The 21,693-nt window shown below is 40.8% G+C and overlaps 1 protein-coding gene across 1 annotated transcript in view; it reads left to right on the top strand.

The window, feature by feature from the left end:
- Phlpp1 (PH domain and leucine rich repeat protein phosphatase 1) overlaps positions 1 to 21,693 on the top strand; it is a 233,503-nt gene that overhangs the window by 96,555 nt on the left and 115,255 nt on the right. The window contains exons 2-3 of the mRNA XM_052736466.1: positions 4,168 to 4,364; positions 10,468 to 10,593. Coding sequence (XP_052592426.1) covers positions 4,168 to 4,364; positions 10,468 to 10,593 — 323 coding nt within the window. The remainder of the gene's footprint in view (positions 1 to 4,167; positions 4,365 to 10,467; positions 10,594 to 21,693) is intronic.

Below are 21,693 nucleotides of genomic sequence, written 5' to 3'. Positions count from 1 at the left end.
ATAGATAGCAAAGACTTAAAATCTCTCAAAGTAATTTACTGTCCGTAGCAAGCCTTAAAAATGTTCGGAATATACTCTGAGGAGATTTGGTAGACTCTTGCTCTTAATGTCACCATCTTTTATTATAAGTCTTGAGGTTGGTCCCATGAATCCAATTGCACTATCTGTCAGATTTGATGTCTATGCATATCTACTTTTAAAATAGTGTGTGTGTGTGTGTGTGTGTGTGTGTGTGTGTACATCCTACACGCATGCAAGTGTCCAATGAGGCCTAGAGATGGTGTCAGATCTCCTGAAACTGGAATTACAGGCAGTTGTGAACTATTTGATGAGAACTGAACCCATGTCTTCTGGAAAAGCAGCAAATACTCTTAAACCACTGTGACGTCTTTCCAGCCCTCGATATGTTTTTGTATTTTTACCCTTCCTAGAGTTCATAGCTTTCTTTCCTGTTATTTTTCAAGTGGCTTTATGTGGTATAGAAATATTAAGTAACTGGTTTAGAGTGAGCAGAAAATTGAAATTCGTGACTATGAGGAAAACATTTGTTGGAGGAAGATCTGACTTTGGGGAAGGTGTTGTAGGTATATTAAATCTTTTAGATTTGTTACCATAAAACAAAGTTTTTGGTGGTGATGCTGAAAGCAGCATTCAGTCTTTGACTACCAGGATTTCAAAACTGTAGGTCTGTTATAGTTGACAGAAAGCCAAGTGATTCTGATATGTGTCCCTGACCACATCCTGAGAAAGGTTGACTTAAGCCCTGTAGTACAGGGAAGACTTTCTTAATACCCCTAGGATTTTGCATAGGTCTGGCTTGTGGTAGACATTTTATACTACTACCAAGCCAGCAAGTGTACTATGAGAAATAAAAGTAAGTAACTAAGTAAAAACTGTCCATTTGATGTGGAAAAGGATTGTTCAGGAAGTCATTAAGAAGCAGATCCTCTAACATCATGATATACTTTGCTACAAGGGGCCTTAACCCTCTTCATGGGGTAGTGTCTTGAGGGTTATTATAGAACACCATTAAAAAACATTGCATTTATCGTCTGTCTGTCTGTCTGTCTGTCTGTCTGTGCAGCAGAGGTCAGTAGACAGCTTGTGGGAGTTTTCTGTCCTTGTACCATGTGGGTCTCAGGGATTAGATTCAGGACCTCAGGCTTAGTAGCAACCTGCTGACCCATCTTGTAGCTCTAGGTCACCGTTCTGCCATGTGCCAAAGAGAAAGTGTATGCATGTGTTTTTAAGTTTTCTGTTGTCCTCTCTGTTTCAGCTTGGAATGTTTGCTTTCAGAGCACACCCTCCTGAGTTGTGAGAATGTCTGCAGCTTGCAGCGGGTGAATGTTACATTTCTCAAGTCCAATCTATACCCATTGGCTCATCTTTAAACGGGCAAGCATCAACTTCTTTTGTGTTAACAGTATTTGTTAGAGCACTGGGCAATTGGAAGACTAGTGATAGTTAAATGCTTCTGATGTCTGAGAATGAAGGAATCTGACACAAAGGAGGGTGTGCCAGTGTGACTGCCCAGGAGTGTATTACCTCATCCACCTCCATGTTCCCCAGAGTGCAGCTGGTGCACAACCAGTTCCAAGGGTGTGTCTGACCTGGAACACCCAGGCAGAGAAGGAGCTAGAGGACAAAATGCACTCAGAGCAACTTGGGGATAGGAGTGGGAATTTGATTCAGAGTGGGATCTCCAGGGTTTTCCAAGAACAAACCTGGCTTGCCCTTGTGCTCCATGACTATGTGGAACTCTTGGGAATTTTCCTAACTAGAGAATAAAAAGCCAGTCTCTGGCTATGTCTATTCTCTTAAAGGTTCTTCCTGGCCTAAGTCAGTCTGTCTGGTGATTTGCTGTGGAGCTTTCTTTAGGAGATATTTTGATTTGGCAAATTGAAAGACTCTTATGCTCCTTGGTTTTTAATTTTGTTTTTCCCCCCTTAATCTCTATTATAGTTATTTGCAAATCTGAATAAATGTGATAGGTTATAAATGTCCTTGAAACTTCTCTGATGTGGTTAAACAAAATATCTGCTTCTTTGTATTCACACATGTGTGCAGAGGTGTGGGTGTGTTTAGATTCTTTTGTTGGAGAATGTTACTTTATTTTACAGTCAAGAAAACTGGGTTTTGGAATTTAGTTGCAGTGTATTGGTTTAGTTTTTTTTTTTTCTTGGAATCTTGTCTGTTCTCTACTGTCTCCTCTATTGAAGAGAATCTGTTAGATGCAGAAAGACTCATGTAGTAGCTGTTATTAGTTGTCAGCTTGACATGCTTGGGAGAGGGAACCAAAATTGAGGAATTGTCTCCATGAGCTTGGTCTAGAGCATGTCTGTGAGGCATTTTCTTGGCTACTGACTGATGTAGAAGGGGCCTGCTCACTGTGGCCTGGTGGTCCTGGGCTGTACAAGAAAGCATACTCAACCCAGCAGCCACAGAGCAAGCCAGTAAGCAGCGTTCCTCTATGGCCTCTGCACCAGCTCCTTCCTCAAGGTTCCTTCCTTGAGCCCCTGCCCTGGCTTCCCTCAGCAATGGGCGTGACCTGTAAGCTGAAATAAACTCTTTCCCCTCAAGTTACTTTTGGTGTTTATTACAGCAAGAAAAAGTAGACGAAGACATCTGGCATCTTCCTTTCTTGATATAAATGAACATGTGCAGAATGGGACAGTGACAGTGGTCTGTCACTGACAGTCCTTGATAGGTTCTTTGTGTTATGAACAGTCTCCTGGCGTCCTCCTTGCTTGTGGGAAGGTCGGTACTGGTGGACAGCAGCAGAGACTCCTTCCTGTGGCAAGCTTGAGCACGATAGTTAGTGGCCGGGCAACTGGCTCAAATAGCTGTACCGTCGTCACATTTCATCCTTGCCAGCTAGCATAAAATTGAAGTGTGAAGTAGTCATTTTATAAAGCATTTGGTATGCTCGAAGAGGAAGCCAATGAGAACATGCTAGTCTTATTAGAAAATTACATCTCGGCCAAGTGTATTTATTGGGTGGGTTCCACACTCAGAATTCTCTTGAAGTGTGTTCTAAGTGTGGTTGGCTCTTGTTGTTCCATGCTTGATGGGGGTTAGGCATCTATCAACTCTTGGCTTCTTTCTTGCTGTTTTTCTTTAAAGTCTCATTATTTATTGTATGTGTGCTGCCATGGTGTGTGCATGCGTGAAGGCCAGAGGACAGCTTTTGGGGGATTTAGTTCTCTCCTTCCACCACGGTCCTAGGGATCAAACTCGGGTCATCAGGCTTGTGTCATTGGGTGGCAAGCACCTTTACTCCATGAGCCACATTGCTGGCCTGCCAACTATTTGATAATTTTTAATAATATAATATCTCTTGAGCTGTTTTTTCTCCTAGTCCTTGGTGGCTAGACTTCCAGATATGTCGTCTCTCCTGTGGGTCCTATTGCAGGACATCTGTCTGCTTCTTTCTGATCTAGTCAGCATCTGACTTTGGGTTGATGTTTCTGTAGTCCCCTCAGTGTCTTTCTTCTGTGTTGACAGGACTTGCCCGAGTGCAGGGTTACTACGTTCATTCCTACCTTGAGAACAGTAACTCCTGAAGTCTTTCTCACTGTCTCAGTCACAGTGCTACTCTCTGCCACTGCCCATCTCTACACATCACAGCCTTGGCTGTACTCGGCCTTCACCTTGTTGTATGTTCCTATCAGAACAATAATTTTTATTTCTACTTTTTAGTAAACATACATTGAATAAGTGTGGGGAGAAAACAGGTAGTTAATCCCAGTAAGACTGATTACTCTCATTAAATGGGTGATGTTGAATGTTATTTTGTCTTGGCCTGTAATCTTTTCTTCTTAGTTTACTAATGACTAGCCATACATAAAAATATTGAATCCATCTCTTGTTAAATATAAAATAAATTATAAGAAAATTGGTGATAAGAAAGGGCCTAAAACAGCCTTTTCCTTGGGTTTTAAGAAAAATGCTGTGTTTCACCTGCTACTAAAATACACATGAGGAATAATTATGCTCGTTCTGGTTTCCATAAACCCACATGACTGTTGGCTGTATGTTCTTTTAGTTATAAGTTAGTTTTTTCCCCCTATAACCATTGTTTCCTAATTGATCTAGTATATAGCTCATGGGGGAAATAGCTTATTTTTAAAGACTAACATGTAACATGTTTGCTTGTGTTTATTTTAGGAAAACCTCACAGCACTGGGAGCTCCGAGCGGATTCAGCTCTCAGGAATGTACAATGTCCGAAAAGGCAAAATGCAGTTGCCAGTGAACCGATGGACAAGACGCCAGGTTATCCTTTGTGGGACCTGCTTGATAGTATCATCTGTCAAAGACAGCTTGAGCGGAAAGATGCATGTTTTGCCACTAATTGGTGGGAAAGTAAGTGTTAAGCAAGAATGCTGAAGTATAGTAAGAACCTTCCAGCCATTTCTATAATAAAAGGGGGATGGATTTGACTTGTCTGAACTACTTCCTGATGTGTGTTCCGCTGGTGGGCAGTGTTGGTTACTGGAGCTGTGAAAATAGCAATGCCATTGGATCAGGAGGGAAAGTGGATCAACAGAATGCCGTTTTACTTTAGAGTGCATATAATAAATTCATTATAAGTAGGCATCTTTTGCTTTGTTAAGCACATAGCTCATAGTACAGGACACCATTACTAAGTCAGATTGTAGGAATACTTATGTGCTCATGGAGGTTACATGGAGGTTTAGGATCTTCTTCTGCTGAAGTCTTACCAGATTTCCATTACCTTCTGTGTATTTGTGTTCAGGAACTTAGTGGATTAGCATCTTTAGTTTATTACTATGGCTGGCCATACATTCTGAGCTGGAAATGTTACACACTTGACAGATATTTCTCACATTACCAGTTGCTTTTCTTTGGGCATGTTAATTACTTTTTGCCCATCGCTTATAAAATAAAACCAGTTTTCTTGGGGAATTATTAAATTTTCTGCTGGTTTACTTACAAGTATTAAATTCTCTGTTGGGGGTAGCATCACTATAATCACATGTCAGTGTGTGCTGATTTTAAAATGATGTAATTTGTTAAAGGTTCTGATTTAGATGAGAAATGGTTTGTTGGAATTGGGGGACATATGAAACAAGTATTTTTATCTATCTATCTATCTATCTATCTATCTATCTATCTATCTATCTATCTATCTATTCTCCTGGATGGGAAAGGAGGTAGATTTAGGTGGAGAATGCAATTAGAAGGAAAAATAAGAAGCCAGTTTTTGTGAAAATACAAACTTAAAAATATTGACAAATGTCTGATATGTTCTAGGAGTCAGAATTGAAGGTAATGCCAGATCTGCATGGTGATGAGTGGCTTTGATGTTCAGCAGTTCTGTAGTTGAGTCTGTCCTTGTGAATGCCCTGTGCTAGTTGCTCTCCCCTCTCCTGGCATACACCAGCCCTAGGAAGGCTGATAATCAAGCCTTTTCACAATAGGTTTCAGTGAGACTGAGAGGTAGACTTAGATCTTGTCACTCTTGCATTTTGAAACCACTGCCTGTTAACCTTTGTCTGAGCATTAAGAGTTGTTGAGTGAAACTATGTATGTAGTCAAGGATGATCTTGAACTCCTGATACTCCTGCCTGGGATTTCAGGTGTGGGATTACAGGTATGGGGTTTTAGGTGTGTGATTACAGGTGTGGGGTTCCAGGCGTGGGATTACAGATATGGGGTTCCAGGTGTGGGGTTCCTGGTGTTGGATTATAGGTGTAGGGTTCTAGGTGTGGGATTACAGGTGTGGTGTTCCAGGTGTGGGATTACAGGTGTGGGTTTCCAGGTGTGGGATTACAGGTGTGGGGTTTCAGGTATGTGATTACAGGTGTAGGGTTACAGGTATGTGATTACAGGTGTGGAGTTCTAGGTGTGGGACTACAGGTGTGGGGTTCCAGGTGTGGGATTTCAGGTGTGGGTTCTAGGTGTGGTGTTCCAGGTGTGGGGTTCCAGGTGTGGGGTTCTAGGTGTGGGATTACAGGTGTGGGGTTCCAGGTGTGTGCCACCACACCTAGTTGCAGTTTCATATGGTATTGGAAATTAAACCCAGGCTTGACATATGCTAGGCAAGTTCTCTACCAAGCAAGCACATCCGCAGCCCATTGAGTGCAATTTATTATTTCACATTTTGCCTTTTCATGGATTAATGAAAATTTTGTCACTTATGTTGTCATCATAGATGATTATTTTAAAATGCAAACATATTTAATGTTTGATTTAGACCTAGAGTCTGTCTCTTTGTAATGCTGGGTGTTTGCATAGGCAAATGTGATATGATTTATTGCTTCTCTTTTGTGGGGGAAGGCACTTTGGTACTAAGAAGTGGGGAGTCACCATCTGTACCGCTGAACATCTTATGATTCCATATCAGGAGACGAAGGGTGGACACATCACCATCTGTATTAGAGTTGTGAGTGGAACACAGAAATCGAGAGCACTGGGGGAGGTCAATGAAAGGCAACGTTTTGTAGGGGAGAAAGAAGTTCATAATCAAAGAGGTAACAATAATAGAACTTGAAGGGTGAGAAATCTTTTGACATGTAAATGGGAACAAGATTATTCTACTCAGAGAGGCAGAAAAACACGTGGAATGTTCAGGTAAGGTCAGAAAATCCAGCTATAATTAGATTGCCATTCGGAGGCCCGTCCTGTTTCCCAGGCCTGTCATTGGACAGACTTCCACTATTGAGTGAATTGAAAGGTAATGGCTTCCGCTTTTTACAAGCAGATCTTGTCAAACCTGCTTTGCACCGTCTTTAAAATAATGGAGCTTGTTGAAAACCAAGTCTTTTAAAACCTGTTGACCCAGTTAGGAGAAAATAATTCACTTTTTGTAATTTGAGCGTTATTAGTGTTTGTCTATTTCTTTTTGTCACTCTGTTTTAGTTGGTAAAGGAAAAACAGATTAAGTGCAAAAGCCTTTCCCTTCCTTTTTAATTTATATGTGGAAGAGCTAGAAGTGAAGTGAGGGGCAGATGGGTCATAGTCCAGTGGTAGTTGCTCTCATTTCTGTTTTCCATATCACCGGGCCATGATCAGTTTACAATTTTCAAATAACAAGTGGCTTCATTGTTAAAGAAAGCCCTCTTGGCCCAGTGAGTTGTCTCTGTGGGGAGTGGCAGTTGTTGCCAGGCCTTATGACCTGAGTTCAGTCTCCGGGTCCCACATGGTGCAATGACAGACTGACTTACAAGTTGTCCTCTGACCTTCGTATGCACCTTGGCCATTGTGTGTGTGTGTGGGCACGCACGCGCACACACACTCACGCACACACACCTGTAATTTTTTTAAAAAGTTAAAGCTCTCTTAAAAATATTGTTGAAAGTATTTTTAATAAAGATACATTTTCATTCATTGTATAGTCATACTACATTTGCTCTGTAAGGTTAAATGGAACTTTTGTAGATAATGCATATAAGTAAGGCTTTAATATCTCTTCAAGTAAAGATGAACAATAAATGAACTGTTTATCTTTGTTCTGTACAACTCAGGGGACTATCTAAGGTAGCCGTACTTTAGTTTTGAATGAGTGAGTTTATTCAGTATATAGCAAACAGAAGTAGAAGAACATATATCAGGTTGGTAGGTAAATGGCAGAAGCAGATGGCAAAACATAAGTCAGCGCAACACCCAGTAGACACTGCTGGAGTAGCCTGATTAAGAGGGGTGGATGTTCTTTAAGATAGAGGCTTTTCATTGAATGGATTTCATGTTTATATAGTTTTCATTTTTAATGATCTAGTCTGTAAATATTCCACGATTACTGTAGTTTTTAAAGTAATTTTTCTACTTATGAACATTTGGGTTGCTTCCAGGTTTTTGTTGTTAACAGTGTTGTTGACATAATCTTAGAGTGATATTCTTTCTGGTAAATACATTTTTTAAGACAGAATTTCTTATTTACAATGGAGTTTCTGTGCCCAGGGACATTTGGCATTATGTGGAGATGTTTTGATGTTCAGAAGAGTGAACTGGCAGCTCGTCCTCGAGCCTGCTCTGACGTTGCTGTATCTCTCTGTCTACGTGCTTCCTTTAGAAGCCCACGCTCGGGCTCAATGAGTGACTCTTGGTTCCTTCTTAGTACCCATTTTTTCACTCCATGTTTAAACCTGTATTAAAACATTTTTATTAAACTCCAACTCTGCTTCATAAACTGTCTACTTTTAAAATTCTTTTCAGCATTGAAGCTGTGAATTCCAGTTTGACCTGAATCAAGGTCCTGGAAAATCTAAGGGAAGTTCTCAGGCTGATGAAGGTGATAATGGGGAGCTGTCTCTCCTGCCTCTGCCCCCTAGAACACTGTCAGGACAATGGGTCATCAATTGACAATATTTCCTGTGACAAAGTGACAGGAACATAGGCGGAGCACAAGAGCACCCAGAAAGAAAACAACAACAACAACAAAAAACTTCCAAGTTAGTGTTACCATGGTAACACAGCTACCAGAACTTGATGCCTTACAGTAGTAATTTCTCCTTTGTATCACATGTCCACTATGAGTTTTTTGGTGGATTTTGGAGTTGATTTCTCTTTCTGCACACTCTATAGGGACCCTGCATGATACTCCGTTCTTCTGTTGTTTAATATTGGTGACTTGTAGTGTTTTTCACTGGTTCTTGTCTATTCAAAGAGTTATTTTTATTTGTGTGTCTGTGAGTGTCTGTGCATGTCTGAAAGCAGGTGAGAAGAGGTTGTCGAGTGTCCTTTAAATCATTCTCTTGCCTGTTCCTCTTCCGGAACCTCATGGCTAAACTGGAAGCCAACAGCTCCAGTAGTCTTCCTCCTGTTCCTGCCCACATTGGAGCTGTGGTTGTGGGTATTTGTAAGGAATGCCTGGTGGCTGATTAAATGCTCTTTCTAGCCCCACTCGTGTGTATTTAGATCTGAAATAGTGACCCATGCCACTCTTGTCAGCAGCTCATAGCCAGAATTATTTATATTGACTTGACTTTTGTAAGGGATCTGGGAAGTGCTGAGAAGTAGGTGGAGTATTTGGTGAATACCAGTATCCTTGCTGCAGAGGTGTTAAAAGGCTAGCAAGGATTTCCAGAGTAAAACACCCACACAACAGGTCAGACACGTCCTGAACAGTGAAGAGCTCAGTCCAGTGACCTCCTGGAAATACACTGTTCTTGAGTGTATCAGCACCGGAGAACATTATTGGCCTCTAGAAGATAAGCACATTGTAGGATGATACCCAATCTGCTTGCCAAGATGTAATTTTGCACTCAATCTAAAGTTCATGTCTGATTGCCTTTTTATATTTTTACCATGACTTTATTAATGTACGGTGTGTGTGTGTGTGTGTGTGTGTGTGTGTGTGTGTGTGTGTGTGTGTGTACACACATGTGAGTGCATGTGGGTGCCATGGAGGGCTCAGATCAAATTCATGTTGTTGGACTGGGCACCCAGTGCCTTTAGCTGTTGAACCCCCATACCATCCTTTTAAATTTAAGATTTATTTTCTTTTCAATTACGTATTTGTGTTGTGAGTGTGTACACGTGAGTACAGGTGCCTGTGGAGGCCAGAAGAGGAAGTCACATCCCCTGGAGCTGGATTACAGGCTGTTCAGCTCTCCTGAAGGAGCACAGCCTCCTCACCACTGACGGGTCCCTTCAGCTCCAGTTTCTGCTCTTGTTATGATTGTCATTTAACGTAGAGTTCGGTTTCCGGCGTTAAGTTTTCTAGTTAATAAGTTCCATGCTAAGCAAATTTTCTACTTTTCTAAGTATTAAAAGATGTTAATTTCCCTTTGTCTTTTCTTGATTTCACCCCACAGATTTTCACATGTATTTGTTTAGTTTTTAGGTTATAATTTTTTTAAAACCCGAAATGTTTAGAAGTATGTAGTTGAAAAGTGTGTCATGTGTGGGACTGGGTTCGTACCTATGATAGAACACTTGCCTCGCAGACATAGGCTCTGGCAGTTCTCAGCATGGAAAGAGCATGCTGTCCATCTTCTAAACACACCCAGATTTTAAACTAATTTTCATTCACGGTTTCTGATTCGGTTACATGTTGAACAGCGTCATCTGAACAGTGTCATCATAAAATCCTTTTGTACATTCTCTGTGAGTTTGTCCTTTTTGTCAAGAAAATGATAGGAGTTTGTATAATATGTTTTGTTTAAACTTTTTCTCTTTGTGAATAATTTACTGTGAATGGGAGGGAGTTTATTATTTTAATTCTAAGAGGAAGAAGCCCACAGTCTTGTAAAGATACCTATGTAAGGAATAAGAAAGGAAGGGTCTGTACCGCTTTTCAACAGGAAGAAGGGAATTTCACTTGGGTGGTTTGGGTGGTGAATTCTAATGAAGATAAAAATCCTCCTTTCTTGATTTCTTTGTAACTGAAGTTGTTGTTGGGACACAAGGATGTGGCTGTAAGTAGAAAGAGGCACACAGTGGGAAGAGATGCAGGTCTTGTGGTCCCAGTGTGCGCTGGCTCACGGGTCTTCCTTTCCCACAGGTGGAAGAGGTGAAGAAGCACCAGCACTGCTTGGCACTCAGCTCCTCGGGGCCCCAAAGCCAGACGTACTACATCTGCTTTGACACGTTCACGGAGTACTTACGGTGGCTGCGGCAAGTCTCCAAGGTAAGCAGTACTTACACCGGCCTGCCCGGGCTGTGTACCTCACTTAGCCCAAAACAGCTTTCTACACTTTGTTTTTCTCTCTCAGATATACTAATGATTAGCAAGTTTTAGTGTTTAAAAAGCTAAATATGGGTGAAAATGAGCACACCCCCCCAATAATTTTGTTTAGCGTTACTAGCTTTGTCTCTTAGCCCCTAAACATAGCATTAAAAAAAAAATTTAAGGTGTCTTTCTTCCTTTCTTTCTTCCATTCTTTCTTTCTTTTTTTTTTGAGAATTTCATTTCAGTATTTTAAATCATGCCCATCCTTCCTACTCATCCCTCCAACTCCTTCTATTTCCCTCACTCCTTCTCAAATTCATGACTTCTTTAATTATTATTATTGGTATGGTATGGTATGGTATGGGGTGTGTGTGTGTGTGTGTGTGTGTGTGTGTGTGTGTGTGTGTGTAATGCAATCTACTAAGTCCATTTATTGTTGCTGGTATGTACATATGTTTAAGGCTGACCACTTGGGATTGGATGACTATCCTTGGGGAAAACTGTTTCTCCATCTCTCATCAACCATTGATTGGCTGTAGCTCTTCATCTAGGGCTAGAACTTTGTGACTGGCCCATCAAGATAGCCCTGGTGGTACAATAGTTGCAGTCATTTCTTGGGTCAATTAGACAAATCCACTCGTTGGGAGGGATTTCTTGCCTGGTACTGTAAACCTAGACCTAGCCAGCTATCTGTGGCCAAAGAGGTCATGGATCCTAGAGAGAACATATTACTGCCATTTTTATAAACCAATATAATTTGTAACTATTTTAAATACTTACCCTTCAACCCACAGATAAGTGTATCTCTCACCCCTCATCAAATAAATTGATTTTGCAGTAGATGGAGGTTGTTACAGAGATCTATAACTAGTCACAATACAGAGAATAAGTGACTGTGGGATGTGCAGACCAAACTAATGCATCGACGGTGCCGCTCCTACACCCAAGGCCCAGAGAGGACGGCTGAAGTGCAGGCGGGGTGAGTGTAAGGGCCGCAGGACCAGGACGTCTGCTCTGAGACGGTGTCTTCTACGTGTGACACAGAAACCGCGCCCATAAAAATCTCAGAAATATGGTCGCTTAAGTAAGACCTACATAATGAGAATGAACCTTTACAATTTTTGTATGGGGGCTGGAAAGATGGCTCAGTGGTTGGTTATGAGTACTTGCTGTTCTTCCATAGAACCTGGGATTAATTTTCATCCCTACCACCCTCTTCTGGCCTCTGAGGGCAGTGCATGCCTTCTCATGGTGCGTAGACATGCATGTAGGCAAAACACCCAAAACCATTCTTAAAAAAATGAGTAAAAATTTTTTGTTTTGATAGCCTGACCAAAGTTTCCCCTCCCTACTCTCCTTGTGCCTTTACCCCCCTCCCCCTCCCCCTTCCCCCACTTCCAGTCCTCTTCCACTGTTTCTCTTAAGAAAAGGGAGGGCCTCCCATGGATATCAGCCAGCTGTGGTATATCAAGCTGCAGTGAGATTAGGCACTCATTTGCTTTTAAGACTGGACAAGGCAACCCAGTAGGAGGAAAGGACCACCAAAACAGATAACAGAGCACAGACAGCCCCTGCTCCCACTGTTAGGAGTCCCACAAGAAGACCAGGCTACACAACTCTAGCATATGCAGAGTGCCTAGGTCAGTGGCATGTGGTCTCCCTGGTTGTCAGTTCCGTCTCTGTGAGCCCAGGTTAGTTGATTCTGTGGGTTTTCTTGTGGCTGCTGTTTTTTTCCATTAAAAATTTTTTTATTTGTAAGATCTTAGTAAACCTTAAATTCAGTCAGTTACTGTTACAGATAAATTACATGAGGTTGAGAATATTTTAGTGACTAGCCTAGGATAGGGTAAATATGAAACCATAGAACATGCTAGAGAGCTTACAAGCTTCCATCTTCTGATGACTTTTTCCTGCAAACCATCTAACCCTGTCTTCTCCCTTTTTCTTTATTCTGCCTTATTGAGTAATTTCATTCTCTTTATCTTATTGTGGGCATTTTATCTCCCCCTATTCCTTTGTGTGTGTGTGTGTGTGTGTGTGTGTGTGTGTGTGTGTGTGTGTGTGTGTGTATTTGGCCCATGAAATACTGTACTGGCGTATTTTTTCAGGATAATGTGTGTATTCGTCCCATGAAATCCTGCACCTGTGTATTAAACTAGAGTAACATTATAAATAAGATAAGTAAATGCTCATTTTTCAGATACTTTGTGAGTAGGCGTTTTTGCATCTTATCGTGAAGTGAAGGGCTAGATTGCTGCACTAAGTGCTTTGGTTTTGGGTGTGTGTTTTAAATGATGGTCTCTGGGGTGCAGGAACGTTACCACAGAATTCACTGTCATGTTTTTAAATTATAATCCAATTTGTTACCCAAGTGCAGTATGATTCATACTGCTGCATGATGGAGCTGTTTGTCAAGCGAATAAGAGAGTAACTGTAGACACAGTTAATGGACACATTCCCGAGGCTTTCCATGGCACTCCCTCATTTGGATGACTGACAAGTTGATGTTCTCTGATGAGGGCTGGCTCTTAGAATCTTTTGCTTCTCTCCCTTCCAGAAAGCTTTGGCAGGTTTTGGTTGATGGCATTTAGAAGATTCTCCTAAGCTAAGACAAATGTATGTTCTAAGTGCACAGAGCAGCACTCTGCAGGGGGAGTAGGGAAGACGGCCCTCCCCCTTCAGTCTCACGTGTGGAGTGACTGTGATATAAAGGGAGACACATACATTGTCTGTTGTTTTAAAACTCATCTTGTGCTTGCAGCCATTAGGAGACAAGGATTAAGTAATATGCTTTTGTATTTAAGTAGTTTTGAATATGTGTTTACAATTAAGTGACACTGTGTGGTTTCAAGACAGTAAATCAGTTGCTGATGTCCTCCTTTATTCAGAATAAAATGCCAGCATACTATCAGTGGGAAGTTATTTCTTCTGTATTGAAATAATGATCTTAAACATAAGCCTTTTCTTTAATTACTTTGACATGATTTTATATTTACAGAAATATTTTAAAGAATACAGTTTCCATATGCCCTTTGTTCTGTTTCCTGAGCATGTATTCATGGTGTATTCGTTAGACAAGGAGACCGACCTTATTAATAGCATATCATTCTGGACTGTCCTCAAGACAGTCTGTTCTGTAGTTGCTTTTCTGTTCCCTTTCTAATCCAAGGTACCACAGTTCACTTGGTCACTATGCTCTCTTTTCTCCTCTGCTGCAGAGTAGCCTTTTCAGTCTATTTTCCATGACTGACAGTTTTCAGGATATGGTTGAGTTGTAGAATGTCTTATATGGAAGTACTTTTGATCTTAGAAACCAAATTCAGAGTAATGCATATTCGGCCAGATGTGAGCTGCTTACATTAAAAACAGTTGAGATACAAATTCCTAAGTAGTGATAATGGTGTAGACAAGAGTATATGTAAGTGGCCAAGTAAACTACAGCAGATTATTTAATTGAAACAGTTAAAACAAAAAGATTAATAGTCTTGTGTGTTGAACACCATACAGTTTGTAAGTTACAATTCTAACTCCGTCAAGCATTTACTCAATACCTTCTGTTGGTCAGGTCTGTGATTATGCGGCAAGAATAGAGCAAAGAAAAGTCCAACCCCTATCAGATGGCAGGATTTACTCCACAAGTAAATAGGAAAGAAAGAAAGGAATAACTCGGAATGGATCCTTGGTTAAACACACCACTGGGTTTGATTCACTGCACCACATAGCAGCCCACAGCTCACTGTAACTCCAGTTCTTATGCCCTCCCCAGGCCTCCTTGGGCACCAGGCAAGCACATAATGTACATATATACATGCAGGCAAAACACCCATACACATAAAATACATAATAAAGTTAACAAATTTGAAAATATGTAAAAGAAAAGAAGTTATCAGGTTCTCATAATGTATTAAACAGGGTGCTAGGACAGAATGGTGGGAAGAAGAGACGTGTAAGTAAAACATCATGCAAGAAGAGTGTGATGGTTTGAAGATCTGATGGGACAGGCTTTCCAGAAAGAGCCTGAAGACAGGTGAAGGCCCTAAGCCTATAAAAATGGAGTCGTAAATAAGGAAGGGAAGTCACAGTAGGCAGAGTGTGGAGGCCCACAAAAGTTTCCTAGTGAGATCTGAGCTTGCTTTACCCAGCAGAGTTGCATTAGAGGATTGTTTGACCACGTGCGTGGTTACCAGGTGTTTGAAAGGGTCTGCACTTGGCTGTGCGGTATGTTTTGATCTAGCAAGGGAAAGTCTTTTGTCCTGCCCCTTGGCATTCTTATAAAATTCTTATAGAAGAGACAGAAGTGGCGTGTGGATAAGAATCCAGGCCCTCCCGCGCTATCCTGTGTTTCTGTCTGTCTCTCTCCCCTCTATATTTCTATCTAAATATTTCTCAGCTCTCCTTCCTCAAGAGTACCCTGAGGTAAAAGTAGGAGCTGGTCTCCTACAACAGAGGTCCTGTGCTATAGAATAATGAAGAGTTTCAGTTGTGTTTTTTATATAGTGACAGAATATTACAGAGCATTCTTTTGTAAAGTTACGTATGTGATAGATAACTGGGCAAGACAGAAGTAACTGGTTAATCTAGCGGAGGCGAGGATGATTGTTGTGGTAGAACTGAAGAGACCTGAAGAAAGGAACCTGGAGGTGTGTTTTGGAGGTGGACAGGGTAACCACTAAGTTATATAGAAGATGTAAGAAAAAGGAAAAAGTAAAGAATGATTTTTAGGGCTGGGGATGTAGCTCAGTGGTAGAACATGTGCAGGCCCTGGGTTTAATCTCTAGCAACACACACACACACACACACACACACACACACACACACACACACACACGTCTTCTAGACCTTTGAATTGTGATAGATTAAGCCTCAGTTGAACGTCATAGCACTAATTGTATTCCACATAAACAGTTTGAATCTTCAAAGCTTCTATTAAAGGAGTGGACAGAGAAGTAAAGCACAAGAGGTAGACTCCTGGAGTGTGGAAATGTGTATTTCTATCTTGGTGGCTGTGACTGTCAGTGTGGGCTTGGTTACCTTTCCTGGCTGTGGTTGGCTGATGTGTTTTCTCCATTGTCTAGTGCCGTCATCTGTCTAACAACAGACTCAGACACCAGACTTCATCAGTGAGAGGCACCGCAGGATTGGGTGGCGGGGGGCTGTGACCTGAGTCAGAACGTGGTGGCAGCAGGGGGACAGGGGCTTCTGTGAGTCTTCCTTTCCACTGATTATGATTGCTCCCTTAGAAAGTGTTTGATGCCTAAAGCCAGGAGTGGTGACACACACTTCTATTTCTCGCTCTGGAGAGGCTGAGGCAGGAGGATCATGATTTCAAGGTTAGTCTGGGCTACATATTTAGAGACCAGCCCAAGGGACATGTAACCTTGTACATGTAGCCCAAGTACATGAGACCTTGTAACCCAAAACCCAAAACAATGTATTTAATATCTGTGTGCTGAAATGTGTTGTCACTGTGTGTAAAAGACAGTGTGCCATGTGCATATGTAGTCCTGTTTGCATTTGTATTTCCAAAATGTGTGTTTCCAGGAGTGAGTGAGGACCTCGGAGAATAGAAAAACCTCTGAATGATTTTAGCCAAGACATACAAATCTAAGCACTTTAAATCTAATGTTCCGATGTCTTTGTGATTGGTAGAGAATAATCAACGATTAATGAACATAGGTAAAATGGCTGAGTTAAGCATTAGACTGTAAATCTAAAGACATTAGATTTAATTGCTTCAGATTACTGTTAATGAATTAGTTAGAATGGAGCTTTAACATCTCTGTTCCTTTCGGCAAGACTTTGTGTGTTGTGGGGAGCTCTATGTAGTGGAGGTGAGTAATCTGAATATCTGAGTAAGGTAGTCATTAGTATTCTGCTACTTCCTGGCTATGTGATTCTACCTAAGATTTCAAATATTAAGCTTTTTTATCTGATAGATGGAACAATAATGGTATCTCTTCTGGTTTATGTGAAATGTATGTGTGATGGACTTACATTGGCAATGTCAGTATATGTACATCTGCGGATATGGATGACTAAATAAATGTTAATTTTATGACTGTCATTTCTGTCATTATCAAGTGATCAGGCAGTCATTTAAAGATTTATTTATATTATTTCCAGCAAATAAAAGAGCACAGGTTTTGTTTATCCAAGTGAGGTTTTTGTGATGCTCTCAATCATAGGAGCTGTTTTGGGAAAGTTGAGAAGATAGGGATTCTGGGAAAGGCTTAGGGCAAACATTAGAAACACTGTCTTTCCTTTCTATAATCTTAAACACCAGATATCTACCTGAGAAACTGTCAGACTGCCCAGTAGGATGCAGATAAGCTGTAGGACACCTGGCCAGTGTGCTCCAGGTCAGGACTCTCCAGCACTGCAAATACTCATTTCATCTTATTTTATCATTTTATTTTTAGAAATATAATAGTAATAAAAAAAACCAAATGATCCATAATGAGCTGTTGCAGACGAAATGAGTGAAGGAACCTCTCATTTGGGTAGAATTCTATATAATGAGGCTCTGGCCACTCCTGGTTAAACTGCTATGTTGAGAATAATCGTATGATTCTCTCTTTAACTCCAAATGTAGGGAGAGTAGGCCAGGGCTGCAAACAGGGTAGAGTGGACGTGGCCCCTGCTCTTCATTTTGGTCATCATCTACATTCCTTACATGTAGTATTAGGAAGCTCGACACTTTAGTCATATTCAAAGTCACTATGAAAACCACCTCTTTTCCTCTTCTTTATATTGAGAGAACATAGTTTTCATTTTGAAAAGGATTTTTAAGAGAAAGAAACATAAAGAAAAAAATCTAAGGTTCAGATTTCAATGTTTGTTTTTTCCTCTACCCTAGTTATAATGACAAGACACAACCAATTTCCAATATTTTTAAATGAACACGAACTAGATAAGTACTTTGCAAAGGAAGTTCTTCATTTTTAGTGCATGTGTTTGTCTTGTAGCTTGTAGAGAAGTGTTTTTGTTGTCAGCTGGCTTGTGTATTGGGTGTGTGTTAGCGAAGAATCCTTTGGGATGATTACAATATTGGTCTTGAAGTCATCTCTAAAATATGAACATGCAGCATACTTTAAAAATTCAGTAAACAAAATGTTGTATGCGATGTAAAAGGGAGGGGTCTTATTTATTCAGCATCCAGACACATGTCTAGCATGTTTTTATTGTGGTAGGAGGGGCAACCTGCTTTCAGATGTTCACATTTGTAGTCCCATTTTTAGAGCATGCTCTTTAGATATATTGATTGATTCTGTGACTTGTTTTCAAGGTTAGTCTTTCATGTGAATCTGTAGCCTTAATTGTATGTTACTTTATAAGTTATGGTCATTTCTATAGTATCATACTATAAATCTGTGTCATGGAAGGTTAAAAGTAGATTTGGGTCACTGGTTTAGCACTGTGTATGTGCTCGTAACTTTTTGTTTTGTTTTTTGAGGTGCAGGTATGTGCATGCGTGGGTGCATGCGTGCGTGTGAGCGTGTAAGCGTGTGTGTGTGTGTGTGTGTGTGTGTGTGTGTGTGTGTGTGTGTGATTGGGTGGTGGTGGTGGTGGTGGTGGTGGTGGTTTCTCACTATGTAGCCTAGGCTGACTTGGTACCTGCTATGTAGCCACAGGCTAGTCTTTAAATTGTGGCAATTTTCTTGCCTCTGCCTCGAAATGCTGGGATTGCAGGCATGAGGCACTCTAGTTTTTTGTTTTTAACTTTAATTACAGAAATGTCAAATGTTCTGAAGTAGAAACAATATATTTTAACACTAACATATCTGTAACCCACCTGCCATGACATTCATGGCCACACTATTTAAACGATGTGCCTCCTCTCTGTGCATATCTACAATACAGTGTAGGGCTGTGTGTGTGTGTGTGTGTGTGTGTGTGTGTGTGTGTGTGTGTGTGTGTGCAACTCTATACAGTGAGAAATATCTTACAAATACAAGCATAAAAAAACCCTTGTACTTCCCTCATGTTTAGCAAATATTTCAGATAAGAATTCTTAAAAATGTTTATCTAGGTATGAATGTTTTGCTTGCATATGTATACATGTGCATCATCTTGATACTTGGTGGTACCTATAGAATCCTGAAGAGGGCATTTAAGTGGAGCTGGGAACTGAACCCTGGTTCTCTGCAAGAGCGAGTGTTCTTAACCACTGAACCATATCGACAACCCTGTTTCAGATAATTGTGATTGCTGTTACAAATGGGTTTAGAAGATTAATGAGGCAAATTGAATGTTTCCAAGTATTGATTAGCTAAAGGAAGTTGGAAATGACTTACCACTTGTTGCTAGCTTACTTACTTTGAACAATAAAATGACTGAATTGAAAGCATTGATTTTAGCTTGAATAACTCTGACCTCAAAAGAAAGAAATGTTTCAGGCTTTCCATCCCTCACCCCCACCCCACACCAATTTTAGAATATTTGCACATGCATAGGGAGCTAACCTCAGGGAAGAGACCCTAAGTTTGACTTTGGAGTTGATTTGTTTTGTATACTATGCTTACAGAGAATGAAGGTAATTTGGTACAGTATAGTTACTGAATCTTTATTTTGGCTGCTGCCTGTCACATGAGGTCATGCAGGATAGTTCTACTTGCTACTCAAAATTTTTGGGTCACTTCACATTTTAGAATTTCAGATTGATAATGTTCAACCTACACTGTTTCTAATAATAGCCCCCTTTGTTGTTTTCTGTAGGGAAAGGAAAAGATACATCATGATCTCTTCAGGGGACCTCCGTGACCTAAAACTAGCCTGGTTTACTTGGTTAAAACATGGTGATTATCAGCCCAGGTTTTCATCAGGGCCGCTTAGCTTGTCAATGTGTGTCTCTTTGTGCTCGTGTAGCCAGTGTATTGGCAGTTGCAGGCAGACTGTGCACGTCACTGCTGTTACTGCTCCTGCTGAGTAACTCTCCGTAGAACTGTAGTATTATAAATATTGGGCACTGATTTGAAAAGGAAGTCATTACTGTGAAGGGCAGGGGCAGATTTCATGCTAAATTAAAGATTATGTGAAATGATGATTAAGTGACACCCTTTAAATAAAAATGAGCTATATGGTGAGCCACAGTTGAACTTTCAGTTTCATGTGCTTGAAAATCTTCTGAGGTCCAGATTTGACTCAAAGAGAGTCAAGCCACGGGTGTGTAATAAGATTGAGATGGATTCACGTCATTAGTGGTAGTTGTAGGAGACACTTTAGTGTGATTTAGTCATCTTTAATGCATACTTAATGCAGTCTAAAGAGTCTTCTGCTTTTAGCCTGTCCTGTCCCTGATGCTTTAGGGATCTTCTTCAGTTTGTTATACTGGATCTCTAGTGCTAAGTAAGAAGAATTCTTAGAATCATTCTTCTGAAGAGCCCAGGAATTTTCTGGAAACTCATTCATATTTTACCCCCATTCTTTAAATAATGAAGGGTCTTTTGACCAAGGGCAGTCCACCAAGTTTGTAGAATCAGAAGTGGAGCTAAGGGTTTGCTGACATAGCTTATCTTAAAAAAAAATTGCTTTTGTACCAATTCTGTAGTGTTAATTGAGATATAAGGGAGATTAGATGTGAGCTATTGGGGCATGGGAAGATTAATAAGGGCAGGAGCAAACTACATCTTGAAGGCTGTTTTTGTATCTTTTCTCTGTGATAAAACACTATGAACAAAGCAATTTGTAGAAGGAAGCATTTAATCTGGCTTATGGTTTCAGGGGCTTAGAGTCCATGATAGTGGTGCAAAGGGACAGCTGATAGTTCACATCTAGACTGCCACTCATGAGGCAGAGAAAGACACAATCTGGGAATTGTATGACTCTTTGGAAACCTCAAAGCCAGCCCCCAGTGACTCACCTCCTCCAACAAAGCTATACTTCCTAATCCTTCCTAAATGCTAGGGTCCTAGAGTTTTTGCACAGAAGACCACCATCCATGTATGCAATCAACAAGAGCGTTTATTATCTGGAGAGTAAGCGTTCCAGCATGCTAGGGCCACACATCTGACACAAAGGCAAGATGGCGACCATGAGGGAAGCTTTGCAGGCTCCTTTTATACACAGCTAAAGGAATTCTAGAAGCAGTTAGGTCATCCTATCTATGATTGACTAAGCAAGTGGAAGTTACATTAGTATATCTCTGATTGGCTAAGGTTAGCAAGGGCTGAATAGGGCTTCAACTGTTCCATCTTTGGGCATATTTGTACAAGTTTGGGCAAGTCCAGATGTGACCTAGAAGGAAAGGGCTGTGGGACTTGTCCTTGAGACATTGTGGGGCTGACTGTAGGCCTTCTTTGTATTCTGTCCCTTGGCCCTTAATGTAATTTGTTGATAAATGGCCCTTTGTTGGGAGAGACACCTGTTTGCCTCTCTCAGAGAACTGAAACCTAAATTCAGTTGTAAAAATTGGAAAATTTAATCCCTTCACTAAACAGTTCCATCCACTGGGGACCAAGTGTTCAAATATATGAGTCTATGGGGGTCACTATTCCCATTCAAACTATCAAATTCCACTTCCTGGCCCCCATTGAGTTGTAGCCATATCCTGATGCAAAATGCATTTGATTTAATACAACTTAAAAAGTCCAAAGTCTCTTTTGAGACTCAAGGCTTTTAAATGTAACTCTGTGTAAAATCAAAATAAAAAAGCAGATTCCATACTTCCAACAGACAATGGCATATACTATACATACCATTCCAAACACAAGGAAAGGAGGCATAATGAAGAAATACTATAGCAAAGCAAAATTGAAACCTATCAGGACAAACTCCAAATCCTATCATTCCATGTCTGATATCAAAGGGATTTGATGGCTCCACACTTCCGTCTTTGCTGTCTGCAGCATACTTCTCTCTTGGACAAGTTCCACTGCTCGTATGCAGCTCTTTTTGGCAGATTTCCCACAGCTCTGGCATCTCCAACATCTTGGGGTCTCTAACACAGTCCAGACTTCCCTTTCATAGCTTCATGCCATGGCTTCCCAGAACACATCTGGCCTCAGGGGCCCTCTTTAACTGCAGAGGAATATTCTGCAAACTCTTGTATCCTTATGACTC

The sequence above is a fragment of the Peromyscus californicus genome, unplaced genomic scaffold (genome assembly GCF_007827085.1).
Source record: "Peromyscus californicus insignis strain IS unplaced genomic scaffold, ASM782708v3 Scaffold_14__1_contigs__length_90479793_seg_1, whole genome shotgun sequence".
Taxonomy (NCBI): Eukaryota; Metazoa; Chordata; class Mammalia; order Rodentia; family Cricetidae; genus Peromyscus; species Peromyscus californicus.
The sequence above is the reverse complement of the archived record's forward strand: the minus strand, read 5'-3'. Positions and strand labels throughout refer to the sequence as shown.